The 14,768-nt window shown below is 39.2% G+C and overlaps 1 protein-coding gene across 3 annotated transcripts in view; it reads left to right on the top strand.

Annotated features, from left to right (window-relative positions):
* The window catches only part of LOC127451031 (protein kinase C beta type-like), a 203,671-nt gene that overhangs the window by 148,646 nt on the left and 40,257 nt on the right, over positions 1-14,768 (top strand). For all 3 annotated transcript variants that reach the window (XM_051715510.1, XM_051715509.1, XM_051715511.1), the window contains 4 exons: positions 2,034-2,207; positions 5,727-5,818; positions 10,153-10,215; positions 12,305-12,443. In XM_051715510.1, coding sequence (XP_051571470.1) covers positions 2,034-2,207; positions 5,727-5,818; positions 10,153-10,215; positions 12,305-12,443 — 468 coding nt within the window. The remainder of the gene's footprint in view (positions 1-2,033; positions 2,208-5,726; positions 5,819-10,152; positions 10,216-12,304; positions 12,444-14,768) is intronic.

Below are 14,768 nucleotides of genomic sequence, written 5' to 3'. Positions count from 1 at the left end.
TATGTGAATTTTATTTTGGAGAGAGAGCGGTAAAAGGCAGAGCCAGACTTTCTGTCTTGCTGTAAAGTTTGTCCAAGCATTACTGTTCCTCTGTCAGGATGTTCTCAGTGTGACCTTGAAGCACAATATGAGGGATAATATTTGAGAAACGCTTTCAGAGACTGATGTTTGGTGAAAAGAAGTGATGTGTCTGTTAGGTGTATTAGATTAGCCATAAACTCATTGCACACACACAGTAATGAGTGTGAAACTTGAGGCCCATTGCTACTATAAAGCAGTGTTTCCCAGCCTTTTTTTGTTTTAAGTACCCCCACAGGCCCATCAGTAAGGCTCAAGTACCTCTTCATTGACACCAAACAAGAAATGCATTCCTTTTAATACTGGATATCAGTTAGCTTTATCATTAATTTTATTAAAGTGGCCACTTTAACAATCATTCTCTTTTAAACAAAAAAACAATCTATACTGTGGGTGAAAAACAGACTTGCAAAGTAGCTTCCTCTCACTTAAATGAGACACATGAGCTTGTTTGTCTTTCACGAATTTGGACTGTTCTGGGGCCAGTCGCGGAGATTTCGTTTTTCCAGAGAAAGACCTAACAGCACACGCATTTAAATCCATCCCTGCTAAACTAAACAGCTTAAACTAGCCTAAGATGGCTTTCTGGTTTTAGCTGGTTTTAAACTTTGTTAGTTTTGTAAGATCCCTTTGTAAGTGAGGGGAAAGTCTACACAAATTGAAAACATTTACACATACACAAGATGTATGTTTCTGATTTATAAATTTATAAGCTAAATTTATAAGTGAAGAAAGCAAAATCACAATCTTAGGGATTGGATCCCCTCATGAGACATGCTGACGATGCAGTTTTCGGTCCTCTGATGAAACATTTCCTAGTGTAACTAAAAGATTGGGGCTTATTGTTTTTTTTTAAAATAGCCAATATGCTTTAGTTCTATCACAGCCATGAACCATCATTGGCTAGGTGCTAGTCGGTTGCAGGTGGTATCTGTAGGTGGGACATTCTTAGTCTTGAGGGCAATATCTATGTAGTACAAGATGAGTCGTCAATATTTTTGGTCCATTTCCTGGAAGAGACAAACTTTACATTTTAAATCTGTGAATGGTTTTTTTGTAAACTTTTATGAGTATACTTACACAAAGATATCTTCGAAATTATTAAACATGGACTAAAAGCCACTGAACTGCAATTTTGATTTCATGGGCTCTTTAATAGTTGTGAATGAGGTGAGCATAACTATCTGTGTTTGTGTGGTAACGGATGTTTTCACAGACATCTCAGTAATGGGAAATATGTTCCTAATCTGCTTCACTGCTGCCAGTCTCTATCTCACTTTCATCATCCCCTCTTACATTCGCCCCTTTGCTCAATGCCACACATTCTTTCTCTCCTCTACTCTCTCACCTCTCTCCCTCTCTTTTCCTTCTATTACTTTCTCCCTCTCTTTTTCTCTGATTGTGTCTTCTTCTGTTTTTGTGTGTCTGCCTTAAGACTCGGTCCTAAAAATGAGCACAATTAAAATCTGTTCTCCCATCACTCAGAATTTCCTTCACCTTCTATCCCATTGTGCCACACTCAAATCTGCTATTTATCTTCCTCACGTTGGCAAGAGAGCTTTGTCTTTTCCATCCGTCATTTCTCCCCATTCACCCTCAAATGTGTTTGTGTAATTTTGTGTCTTTGAGCCTGTAATCACATCGTATTTCATCTGCGCCTGAGCCTCATTTGGTAATAACGGTCTTAAGGCCACACTGCAGCTGCGTTCTTTGGCCTAACGTGCTCTAAACATGCTGGGAATGAGTGTAAACTTCAGCTCCTCCTGCTGTATTGATCTCCAGTCAAAGGCCGGTGTTTCCTCTGCTAATAAATGAAGTTTTTGCGTTGTTGCATTAGGGTGTTGGTTTGCTCATTTCCTCTTGTTTCCTTGCACAAGTGCTTCAGTTATATGTTTGATTATATCACTCTAAACATCCCTGCAACCTTCTTTCTCTCTCTGTCTGTCTCTTTGTAGGTCATGTTGGCCGAAAGGAAGGGAGGAGATGAGCTGTTTGCGATAAAAATACTCAAGAAGGACGTTGTGATCCAGGATGATGATGTTGAATGCACTATGGTGGAGAAGAGAGTACTGGCCCTGTCAGGAAAACCACCTTTCCTTACTCAACTACACTCCTGCTTTCAGACCATGGTATAACTTTTGTCTCATCTCGTCTTTTCTTCTCTCTTCATCACGCTTTGTCTCTTTTTGCTTTTGTCTCGTCTACTCTCTAGTTGTTTCTCCTTATCTTGTAGCATCTCGTCCTACATCTTCTCATTATGTCTCATCTCGTGTCTTCTCTTCTTCACTCTCCTTGTCTTGTATCATCTTGTCTCTTCTTATTTTTTCTCATCTGGTCTCCTCTCATCTCTTCTCATTTTGTCTCATCTTATGTCTCATTAACCTTTTTTTTTCTTATCTCGTCTCTTCTTGTCGCTCCTTGTCTTGTATTGCCTTTTTCTCTTCTCATTTTGTCTCGTCTGGTCTCCTCTTGTCTCTTCTCTTATTTCGTCTCATCTCATATCTTACCTTCTTGTCTCTTTTCATCTTGTTTCTTCTCGTTTCTTCTCTTATTGGTGTCTCATTCTGTATCTTCTCATTTTGTCTCATTCCATTTTCTTCTTGTCTCGTATTGACTCATTTCATATGTCTCATCTCGTTTTACCTCATCTTGTCTATTCTTGTTTCTTCTCTTCTTGTTTTGTCTCAACTTGTCTCTTCTTGTGTCGTCTCATATCATCTTATCTCTTCTCATTTTGTCTTATCTAATCTCTTCTTTACTTTTCTCATTTTGTCTCTTCTGTTCTCTTCTCTGTTCTTCTCCTCTCTTCTCTGCTCTTCTCTTCTCCTCTCATTTTGTCTCATCTCTTCTTGTCTCTCCTCTACTCTCAGTGTATATCCTCTGACATAAGCACCAAGCGTAGGCAAACATCACTTTACATTCTTTCATTTTGCAACACATGACCACAGATGCACGAACACACACGCTTGAATCCATCCCTTCCCATCCCCCACTCACTGCTTAGAGACTGCAGTCATTTGTACATTGACAAGAATGGTGTATGTGTGTGTTGTGTGTGTGTGTGTGTGTGTGTGTGTAGCCATGTGAATGTGACATGCTCACAGGGGGGCAGTGTGCCTCACACTCATCTGTGGCCGCAGCACAGCTCTGACAGGCAGCATTGCTGTCTCCAAACATCCTACAGAGAGCAGCATGAGCTCCTGTCACGACAGAGAGATAGCGAGAGACAGAGAAACTGAGACAGGAAGCAAGAGTGAAGGGATAGGGAAGTCTGAGTCAGAAACAGAAGAGACTCTGGGGGAGGAAAAGATTGTGACGTCACAATGCTCGAGCTCTTTTCATCATACTTCTGGAAACACGTTGGGTCTGAAACTAAGCTACGTCACTAAATCATATCCTGCTGCACACACACACGTTAGTTAAAGGGATAGTTCACCCAAAAATTAAAATTCTGTCGTCATTTACTCACCCTGATGTAATTTATAGTCATTTTAGAACAGCTTTGAACACAACTCGTCCAGGTAGAGTATAGAGTGGTAAATATTTGTTTTATAGTTTTCATTTTGGATGAACTATCTCTTCAAGTGCAAATAAATCCTGTATATCTGAGATATCTAGAGATTTCTGGTACCCACAGGTGTGAATTCGTAGTCATTTTATAACTGCTTTGAACGTGGCTTGTCCAATCAGAATTTAGTCCGAACTGTCAGATTTGTAGTTTCCGTTTTTCTATTAACTATCCCTTTAAGAGCAAATAAAGCCCAGTTAGCTGTGAAATACTCAAGTGGGGTGTTGAGTGGGGATTTCTTTATTAAGGGAGATCAGTCACAGGAGGTATTTGACAGCCAAACAGCTGCAGTCATGTAGATTATCCTCAAACCTGTTTGTGTGTGTGTGTGTGTGTGTGTGTGTGTGTGTGTGTGTGTGTGTGGTTGTGAATGCTGAAGTGTTGTAGTAGCGGGGCTTTAGGTAGTTGGTGTGTAGTGGAGTGAGGTAAAGACTCTTTCCCGCCCTCCCTTTTTTCTCCTGACAGTGATGGGACCTCCTTTAAGCACTGCTGCCTAGCAGTCCGTCTCTCCCTCACACTCTTCATCACTTTCAGTCTCTTAATCCTCCCTGACTCTAATTCCTCAGACCAGCACATACACACACACACCACCACCACCACTGCAGGAAATTGCCACCCTCAACTGATGCAAAATAAGCCTCACCATTACAGGAAGAAAGCCAATATAATGAAGCCAAGGGAGAATGTGGCTGAAACTTGAAGATATGAAGATGTTCTGTGTGTTTTGATCTCTGTATTTTTTCTTGTGTGTATTTGTGTGTGTATGTGTAGCTGTGTGTGTGTATGTGTTAAAAACATGATATATGTCACAAAAAGCAAATATTTTTGCAGAATGACAGAAACATATACCAAAACACACACAAGTTTTATTCATAACAGCATTTCATACAGTCTCACTGTTAATAACAGTACATATGTGCTATCAGAATTATATATGGTGGTGGCACTGTACAATTATGGTTGTGGTTTGATGTAGTGTTTAAGGAATAGAATAGAATATAACAGAATAGAATAGAATGACACCTGAGCTCCACGTCATGTCAGAATTACTTTAATTACGAGATGGCAACTGGGAGATTCTATTTGGAACGGTTCACGTCCTGGGTCCACGGTTGTTAGTTTCTATGGCAACACTCATAATCCCAAAATGGCTTTGTTGTTGCTGACAGCAAAATATTTATCACTACTTTAATTCATCAATTCACCTACAGTATATGTTTTTGCTAAATGTTTTAGAAGAAAGCGCTTCAGGTAACAATGGCAAATCAAACATATATATGTGTTCTTTATCTGTTAAGGCCACAGCTATATTTTTTTATTTTTACATGGCGTGAAGTCGGAGCAGAACTTGGAATTCTATGAAAGCTCCGACTTGACGTTCTATATGCTATCCTATAGAGCAGTGGTTCTCAACCAGGGGGTCGGGACCCACTAGGGGGCCTCAGCACACTTCCAGGGGGGCCTCAAGATCTCTTAAAATTATTTAAAATAAGGTAGATTATTATAATTTGTATATAATTAATAATTAAACGTAATTGTTTTAATCTATTGATGCTAGTAGTTTCTTACATTAAAAAACTTTGAAAAACAAGCTTGGTCCTCATTACGGTAGAAGTAGCAGAAGAAATATCTTATAATAGATATGTCTTATAAATATCTAATAGCCTACATGGGGGGCCTTCAAATATTTTCTCAGACAATGGGGGGCCTTGGAGTCAAAAAGGTTGAGACTGCTATAGAGCATATCCTTATATACTATTTGCTATGCTGTATTGTATATGTTTGTACACAAACATATGCAATACAGCATAGCACATAGGATTTTCTTTAAAATATGCAATTATATATCATTATTATACTATTGTCAAGACCTTTAGGGTCCCCTGGTTGAAAACCATATTTATTTAGTTCAGTTCTGTGCTATTATTCAAATTCCTAAACATTGGAACCAAAGTACTGATCATATAAGTAGAAATCATTTTAAGGCAAATATCTTGCAGTCTGTCTGTTACAGATTTCAACTCTCTCAATGTTTGTGTCATCTGTTCTCAACTGTGCTCCCTTTTTCAACTGTCTAAAGGACCGCCTATACTTTGTGATGGAATACATCAATGGTGGGGATCTCATGTACCATATCCAGCAGGTTGGCAAGTTCAAAGAGCCCCATGCTGTGTGAGTACAACTCTCATCAATGTCTCTGCATAGCTCCATCAACGCTGTAAACGCTACAGCAGTGTAGGATGATACTTTGACTATATCAGAATGAATTTATCAGATCAATTCAAAACCGAAAACAGGCAAATTGCCAGTGTTATTGATTTCTGTTCCTTTTGATTAAAAACTGACAGTGAGCTTATCATTGAGGTTATTTAGTTTACCATTGAACTCAACATGAACTTTTAATGAGCTTGCTGGTGAGCTCACCAAAAGGCTCACCAACAAGACCTCAACAATGAACAGCCTAGGTATGTCCTTCGCTGCCTATGATATCCCATAAGCCTGTGAAAATGTTAAACATAGTAAATTCATTCATAAATGTCCTTTTTTTTTTATACCCGCATATGATTCCATTTCTATCGAGAAATTAGAATATTAGTCATCAGATATTTGCTTGCAGATGAGCTCACCAATGTGAGTCAACAGACCTTATTCACAGCAGCGCCATCTTTGATTTTTACTGGGAATGATAAAGAGGCTGTAAGGGATAGATGTACAGTCTGTTCAATGGGCTGTACTTCAGTTTAAAGTGTTTTTGGATCGTTCCGTGGACAAAACATTGATAAAATATCTGACCAAGAACATCCAGTTGACAAAAAACTCCAGACAACATGAGTTGTGGAAAATCTGATGGGATCTAGGAGCTTTATACAGGTTTATACAGTTTGTGCCATTGAAGAGATGGTACGTCTATCCATCAAAGCCTCATTTTCATTCCCGGTGAAATTCAAAGATGCCGTTACTGTGAATAAAGTCTGTGAGCTCATCCTTCCAACACACACTGTAGATTGTACAGGTGCTCTCCTTAAAGACCAGTCAAATTATGAGAGGAAGGGAGGGACAGTAGGAGGGCAGAAAGTGAGAGTTTCCTGCTGTGCAGTTTTGCTTGTCACTTCAAAGTGACCTCAAACCAGTTTGGGCCACTCCTCCTCCCCACCCCTCCTGTTGTAGTTAGTAAGATGTGAAGTGTCCACTCAGCAAAATTCTTGGTTGGGTGCACCAAGGCCAGGTCAACCTGCTCCACCCGTCTCTCCCTCTTTTTCTTTATATCTCTCTTTCGACCCCTCTTTCATCTTTCTTGTTGTTTGATGCTCAATTACTCTGCATCAGCTGTGTGAGATAGAAGTGATGGCAGGAAGGAAAGAAGGAAAGAAAGAAAGAGACAGACAGACACATGAGGTAACTAGACACACGTTTCCGGATAGGCGGCACATTGTCAGTAGATGCAGTAAATGACTGAGCTGACCTTTGCCGTAATCTCCTACTGTGCGTTCTCCCTCCAAATCTAACAAGCTTCATTACTATTTGCTCTTCTTCAGCTTGCTGTCTGCCCTTTATCATAAAGAATTAGCCCGTCTCTGCAAAGGAGAGGAGCTCTGAGAGGAGCACTGTCATTGTGTTGATATTGAGCTCTGTGTAGGTCAAATGTCAGGGTAATTATGAGCACCCAAGGAAGGGAGAGCATAGAACATTTGTAGCGAGTTGCAACTGTTGATTCTGGAATAGATCCAGGATTATACTAGAGGTGTGGAGAGGGGGTGCCGATATTTCAAAGTAATGCAATTATTTTACCTTGCACTACTACGCACTATATATATTCTCATAGCAAAAATCTATATTTTTAGTTACATTATTCACATTAACATGTTTGCGAAAAAACAGACTGACCGCTATTCAGAGCAGGTGTGTGAGACAGTGAAACGAACTACAACATTAGGTCAACACACTCAATTGTTTCTATCCAACCAAAATTAAGAATATAATTGTGCAAAGCCAGTCAAGTCATTTTTATTTGTATAGCGCTTTTCACAACACATCATTTCAAAGCAGCTTTACAGAAAATCATGCATTAACAGAAATGAAGCCGTAATGTCTTAGAGTCAACATTGTGCAATAATGCAATATTTCTTCTTTCTGCAATATTTCTCCAATAGTTTTTAGTAACTACGCGAAACTAAAAGAATTACAATATAACCATCTTGTGACCCAGTTATCGATATAATATTGTATCACGGGTCCCTGCTGATTCCCATCCCTAGTTTCCATGTGTAAAAGCACACACAGTTAAATCTGTTATATGGAGCATGTGTGGAGTCCTTTACTGTGACACAATGAGAATAAGATTTTCTGAAGATACATTAATATCAAACATAGTTTTTTGTTTTTTTGCTTACATTCCCTCTTCTCTCTCACCCTCTCTCATAAAAAATATTAGTACATTCAAATTGCCAAAGCATTTACAGCTTAGCTTAGCTGCATACAGGTAAAACGGAGCAGTACAACATACATAAATTATGAAAAGAAACCAAATATACCATGTAACTGACAAAGAAAGATGCAAGGGATGACTTTAAATAATACAAATTAAATACTACTAATAATAGAAATAAGGATTAGCAATTGCCAAATTGGACATGCGTTAAGTGATGGAATACACAGACTTAAGTCAGTCCCCCATACTGTGGTCTTTATCTCTCTCTTTCTCTGCATGCTCATAGCCAGAGGCTGTTCACTGTGGCCTGGAAACAGTAGTCATCCTCTGACATAATGTGACTCTGTAGTTAGGCCTGTTTTCTTGCTTTACAGCTGCATTAGTCACTCAACAGCAATGCTTATTCTCTTCAAATGTTACTCGCAAATGTGGGACAGACAAACAAGCCACCTGATGAATAAAAGATTTGTGCATGCTTGTCATAAAAACAGATATCTGGCTTGCTTTATCTCAATTATGTCTTTACTGTGGGCTATCTGGGAGAACTCCATTCTAAGGAGAACTCAGCAGAAATGCGCCTTTAGCAGTATTTTCATAAAAACTAATAGTTCTCAAAGAAGCCCTGTATAATAAGTTACTTTTTAGGTTCACCTGACCCCAGTCCACAGGTTGCACTAGAAAAAATATTTATCTGTTACTCTGATGGACTGAGTTGTAAAATTTCCGTCATGGCCTATTTTTATCCATCATACTTGTTTTAATTTTTGTAAGTACTACATTCAGAGGCATAGCATCCATTATAATGGCATATACATGACAGTGGATAGGCTTAAATGGTATTTTTGACTCCTCAAGCGCAAGTCTGGCGAAACCAAGGAATTCTTGGGTGAAAGTAGCTACCTGTCAATCAACTGCTGCACTAAAACAAGATTTTTAAACTTTACCGGTATGTGCAGCTTTTAAACGAAATAAACATCCGATCGGAAAATGCACAGGTTCACGGAACTTCTTCAGTGTGCCTGATCACCTATAACAATGAAGTCACAGATGAGAAGCACACGCATCTCTGAAGCTCTAATGCAGTTAGGCCTACTCTTCTAAAATAACTGACAATTCTGCTCTAAAAGTAGGCTAATGTTTGCACTTAGATTAAATGCAAGTAATCGGCAGAAATGATGCGCCGCTTTTTCACACTTTCATTTTGTTACAATACTTTTTTGTGCTTTATTATAATAAAGTGACACACTGATCATGTAGTGAAACACTATGTAATGACTGATATATGCCGTCAATTATTCAGACTTCTCCTCTTTTATTTTTTTTTGTCCCCAATTTGGAATGCCCAATTCCCAGTGTGCTCCAAGTCCTCGTGGTGGCATAGTGACTCGCCTCAATCCGGATGGCGGAGGACGAATCTCACCTGCCTCCACGTCTGAGACCGTCAATCCATGCATCTTATCATGTGGCGTGTTGAGCGAGTTACCGCGGAGACGTAGCGCATGTGGAGGCCCACACTATTTTCTGCGGCATCCATGCACAACTCACCACGCGCCCCACCGAGAGTGAACCACATTATAACGACCACGAGGAGGTTACCCCATGTGACTCTACCCTCCCTAGCAACCGGGCGAATTTGGTTGCATAAGAGACCTGGCTGGAGTCACTCAGCACACCCTGGATTCTAACTCACGACTCCAGGGGTGGTAGTCAACATCAATTCTCGTTGTGCTACCCAGAAAATTTTTTTCTTATTTTTTTATGTCAAAATGATGGACAGCATTTGAAATTTTCCATCAATCTTTCAAAAAATCTGCAAATGATGGAGAATTTTCAGTTAACGCAACCCCTGCCCCAGTCGGTTGCGTTTCATGGGGGACTGGGGTGTTTATAATAAGTGTTCTTGAATTCAAAAACAGCTAGATGCATGACCAAGTTTTCAAACGTATTTAGCTTGACACATGTAATGCAGTAAAATGTTTCATTTTCAACACAGATTATGGAGATAAATAGCTGTTCATTCCCTGTGCTCAGACTGTCAGATTGATATATATATCTGTGTGTTTATGTGTGTGTTTAGGTTCTATGCTGCGGAAATCGCCATAGGCTTGTTCTTCCTGCATTTGAAGGGTATTATATACAGGTAAGTGAAGCCTAGACAAAAGCACTGCATGTCAGTCACACATAGACTTCCTACTAATCGCTAATAATTCAGTCAGAGCAACATGCACCATAGCACACATTAGCTCACCCATAGCTATGACTTCAGAGTAGACCGAGAGACAAAGAACAAAGTCTTGTATTGTTTTTATATAATGCTAATTATCATACATTGTCTCCAAACTATAGCCAAGTAGTACACACATGCACGTACATACACACTTTACAGCTGTATCACTGATATTGTGTGCCCTTGTGTTTCACTACATAAACAAAAAAGATAAATGATCATTCTTCTTTGTACGACTGCACTCAGTGAGCCCCTGCGCAGTGGGCTAAACAGGAAGTAGTGCTGTAATTCAGGCTGTTAACAGGAAACCTCCAAATCCTTGAGCTCAAACCTCACATCGCATGTTTCCACTATAAACAGACAATGCTCATGAATACTTTACACAGCCCTTCTCCCTTTTTTCCCCTTCATCAAACTCATCCTGTGCTGTGCTCCTCTTCATAAAGCTGCCACACATACACACAAACACACACACACTCACACATCATAAACTCAGCCATGAAAACCCTTCTCTCTCAACCCCACTCCTCTCTCTACTGTGTCCTCTGCCCCTTAATCTCTTTCTTGAATAACATGCTCATGTTCTTGCGGTCTTTGCTTGGAAATGTCAGTGAATTTTAAAATTGTGACTCTTTTAAATTAATAAAATTTGTAAAACTTTCAAAACATTGTGGGAAAGTCATGGAAATGTTTTTAGTGAATCTTTTTCCATTTTAAGGAGTTCCAACACTGAAGGTCCTGGAACTCTATTGTTTTTGTTCAGATTTTTTTTATAATTCTTTTTCAAGTTTTTCTGCCCTGAAAGTGTCTGGGCATCAAAAACTGTAGAGCACAGAGACCACAAACTTTGCAAGATGGCCCTAAATCCCACCAACTACTAAGGACTTCCATGCATCATTGTGACACTGGTGGCACATTATATAACAATATGCTATTTTATGTATTTTGCTAATAACTCTGGAACGTATTGGCTCAAAACATCTTTTTTTTTCCCTGATTCCTTGAGTTTTCCTGAATCTACTGATCACAGTTTTCAGATTCTGTCTCTAAAGAATTTCTGCCATTTTGAAGTTTCTGTAAAACATTTTTTTTTTAAACCCCTCCTTGTCCTTATGACTGATTTGCACGTAATTTGGTGTGTATCATATAGAGACCATGCTGACAAAATGTTATCAAGAGAATCTAGAGGTAGACTGATATATCGGTTTTACTGATTAATCGGTGCTAATAGTTGCTTTTTGGAACTATCGGTTATCTGCAAAAATCAATGCCGATAGTTGCCGATATTATTATTCTTTTTGTAACTTTTCAGTTTTTCTTCTTTGCCAGTGCTGGAGGATTCTACAGTTAAAAAGGCTTTGTTCTACAGTATCTAAATCTTTTATCATTGACAAAATCCATGATATTTTTATTCTCAATTCAATGTATATTTGTTATTTTGATTAGATAATCAAGTGTTTTTAATTGAAGCGAGGGCATACAAAGAAAAATGTGACTGTAGAAACGTACCCTATCAGCACATACATCATATGCCCAAGTTCTTATATTGTGAATAATAATACAACACTTTATTTGGCGATTTAATAAAACATATATATACATTTTATAAACTGATTAAAAAAACTATCAGCCAATTATTCATTTATCTGCCTTGTCCCCCTACTTTGTTATCAAAATCCCAGATCTTTGATTCATCAAATCTTTTTGAAGATACCAAATCAACTCTATTCACAGCATACACAGGATATATTTTTTCAAATTTGATCATGTTCTCTTCACGTGATTAGACCCCAATGATTGCCGTTTGCGGCTTTATTTCTAGTTATTCTCTATTCTGAAATGTTTCATTGGATTGAAATTGCTCTTTTTGAGTGAAACCTCTAATAAATACTGGATATTTTTTTTAATCCTTATCCATGAAGGTTCATTGGTCAAAAAGTTTGAGAACCCTTCTTGTTCTTTTCTGTTCTCCTCTGACTCCTCTCACCTCTTTGTGCATCAGAGATCTAAAGTTGGATAATGTCATGTTGGACGCAGAGGGTCATATTAAAATCGCTGACTTCGGCATGTGCAAGGAGAACATGTTTGATGGAGTCACCACCAAGACCTTCTGTGGGACCCCCGACTACATTGCCCCTGAGGTAGGCGTTTGCTTCCGATTCTTGTATGACTGTGTTGATGAGCGACCAATTACTCGGTGCGAGAGGAATGCCAGTGGCCTACATATTTCATGTGTGTCTAATTCATGGAAGTTTGAAAAGTATGTCTAATGCAGCAGCACATCTACCAGGATTTTTATTACAGATTCTGTCTCACACATACCCACCCACATGTACAGATATGCACATGTGCCATACAGCCAGCTCACACCTGGATTCCACTCCATAAATGACAACATGAAAGGACCACATGAATGCACATATTCATACAAACTGATCACCTCTTGTACAAGCAGGGTTTATTCACCTTATTCACTGTGCCAAACTGTATGCCTGGACATTTATGTTTGTTCATGTTGGAGGGCTCAAAGAAGATCTGACTGAGTAATTAAGTTGCTTAGATATCTCACGTTTGTCTAACAGAGCAGCAGATTGTACTGTTCCAAATCTAACACCATGAGCTAAAGATGGATTCATGTCAAACAAACACTTACAAACCCAGACAGAACATGCTGTTGGTCCAAAGGAGTGAAGCGATTCCAGTAGATCTAGTCCTTAAAGGTTTATACATTGTGTCTACAGTATATTGTGTCTAAGGCACTTTACATAAAACACATTGTGACACATGTTGAAAACAACATCAACACTTCAGGTCCTCTGGAGCTCTCCACACATGTAACTGTGCATGGTGGGCTGGTTTAGATTTTATTATTTACAGCTGGAGTGTCACCAATTTGCAGTTGGATTTGTTTATGCATTATACTCATGGCTGTTGCACTTGTGCCCTCTGTGAGTGCAATGCTGAAAATGTAAATGTGATTTTACAGAATATTCCTGGCTACTTGTTGTCATACTGTCACAGTAGTATTTTCTCATTTTATTACAATTTAATGACAACTGTAAACAGTACTGGGATTTCACGCGCAACAGGAGTAGGAAATTAAAGTTTTTGTGCAGTAGAATCACAACGATTAGATGTGTCTGCATTTCAGTAATTTGTTATAAGAAGCAGAAATAAAAAGTTGAGTGCATAAGCTTGCATTTCCCTTGTTTTTTAATATGGTGTTTTTCTTCCTTGATGATCAGTCATTGTTTGAGTGTTTTGTAATAGTGCATGAGTCCCTGCTTTGTTCTGAGCAGTGAAGCTGTCCACTGTTCTTAAGAAAAATCCTCCAGGTACTGCACATTTCCTAGCATCTTCTGCACATTCTGTTCTTCCCAACAGTGGCTATATGATGATGAGATCCAGCTTTTGACACATGTAGCAACTGAGGGACTCAAACGCAACATTTACAAAAGGTGCAAACATTCATTGATGCTCAAGAAAGCAATATACTTTATTAAGAACCAAGGGGATATAGACTTTTGAACAGGATGATTTGTGTAGGTCCCCCTTGTGCCACCAAAACAGTGCCAATCTGCATCTCAGAATAGCATTCTGAGATGCTATTCTTCTCACCATAATTATACAGAGTGGTTATCAGAGTTACCGTAGACTTTGTCAGTTCAAACCATTCTGGCCATTCTCTGCTGACCTCTCTCATCAGCAAGGCGTTTCCGTCCGCAGAACTGCCGCTCACTGGATGTTTTTTGTTTTTGGCACCATTCGGAGTAAATTCTAGAGACTGTTGTGTGTGAAAATCCCAGGAGATCAGCAGTTACAGAAATACTCAAACCAGCCCATCTGGCACCAACAATTATCCATCCGATTATCTAATCAGCCAATCATGTGGCACCAGTGCAGTGCATAAAATCATGCAGATATGGGTCAGGAGCTTCAGTTAATGTTCACATCAACCATCAGAATGGGAAAAAAATATGATCTCAGTGATTTGGACCGTGGCATTATTGTTGGTGCCAGATGGGCTGGATTGAGTATTTCTGTAACTGCTGATCTCCTGGGATTTTCACACACAACAGTCTCTAGAATTTACTCCGAATGGTGCCAAAAACAAAAAACATCCAGTGAGGGGCAGTTCTGCAGATGGAAACGCCTTGTTGATGAGAGAGGTCAACAGAGATGGCCAGACTTGTTTGAACTGACATAGTCTACAGTAACTCAGATAACCGCACTGTACAATTGTGGTGAGAAGAATAGCATCTCAGTAAGCTATTCTGAGATGCAGATTGGCACTGTTTTGGTGGCACGAGGGGGACCAACATAATATTAGGCAGGTGGTTTTAATGTTGTGGCTGATCGGTGTATATAAATGTAACAAATAAAGGTCGGGCAAGGAGCAGTCAACGTAAAGTTTAATGTAAAACTCAACATAAAACAAACATAAACAAACACACACACATGCAGCG

The sequence above is a fragment of the Myxocyprinus asiaticus genome, chromosome 13, assembly GCF_019703515.2.
Source record: "Myxocyprinus asiaticus isolate MX2 ecotype Aquarium Trade chromosome 13, UBuf_Myxa_2, whole genome shotgun sequence".
Taxonomy (NCBI): Eukaryota; Metazoa; Chordata; class Actinopteri; order Cypriniformes; family Catostomidae; genus Myxocyprinus; species Myxocyprinus asiaticus.
The sequence above is the reverse complement of the archived record's forward strand: the minus strand, read 5'-3'. Positions and strand labels throughout refer to the sequence as shown.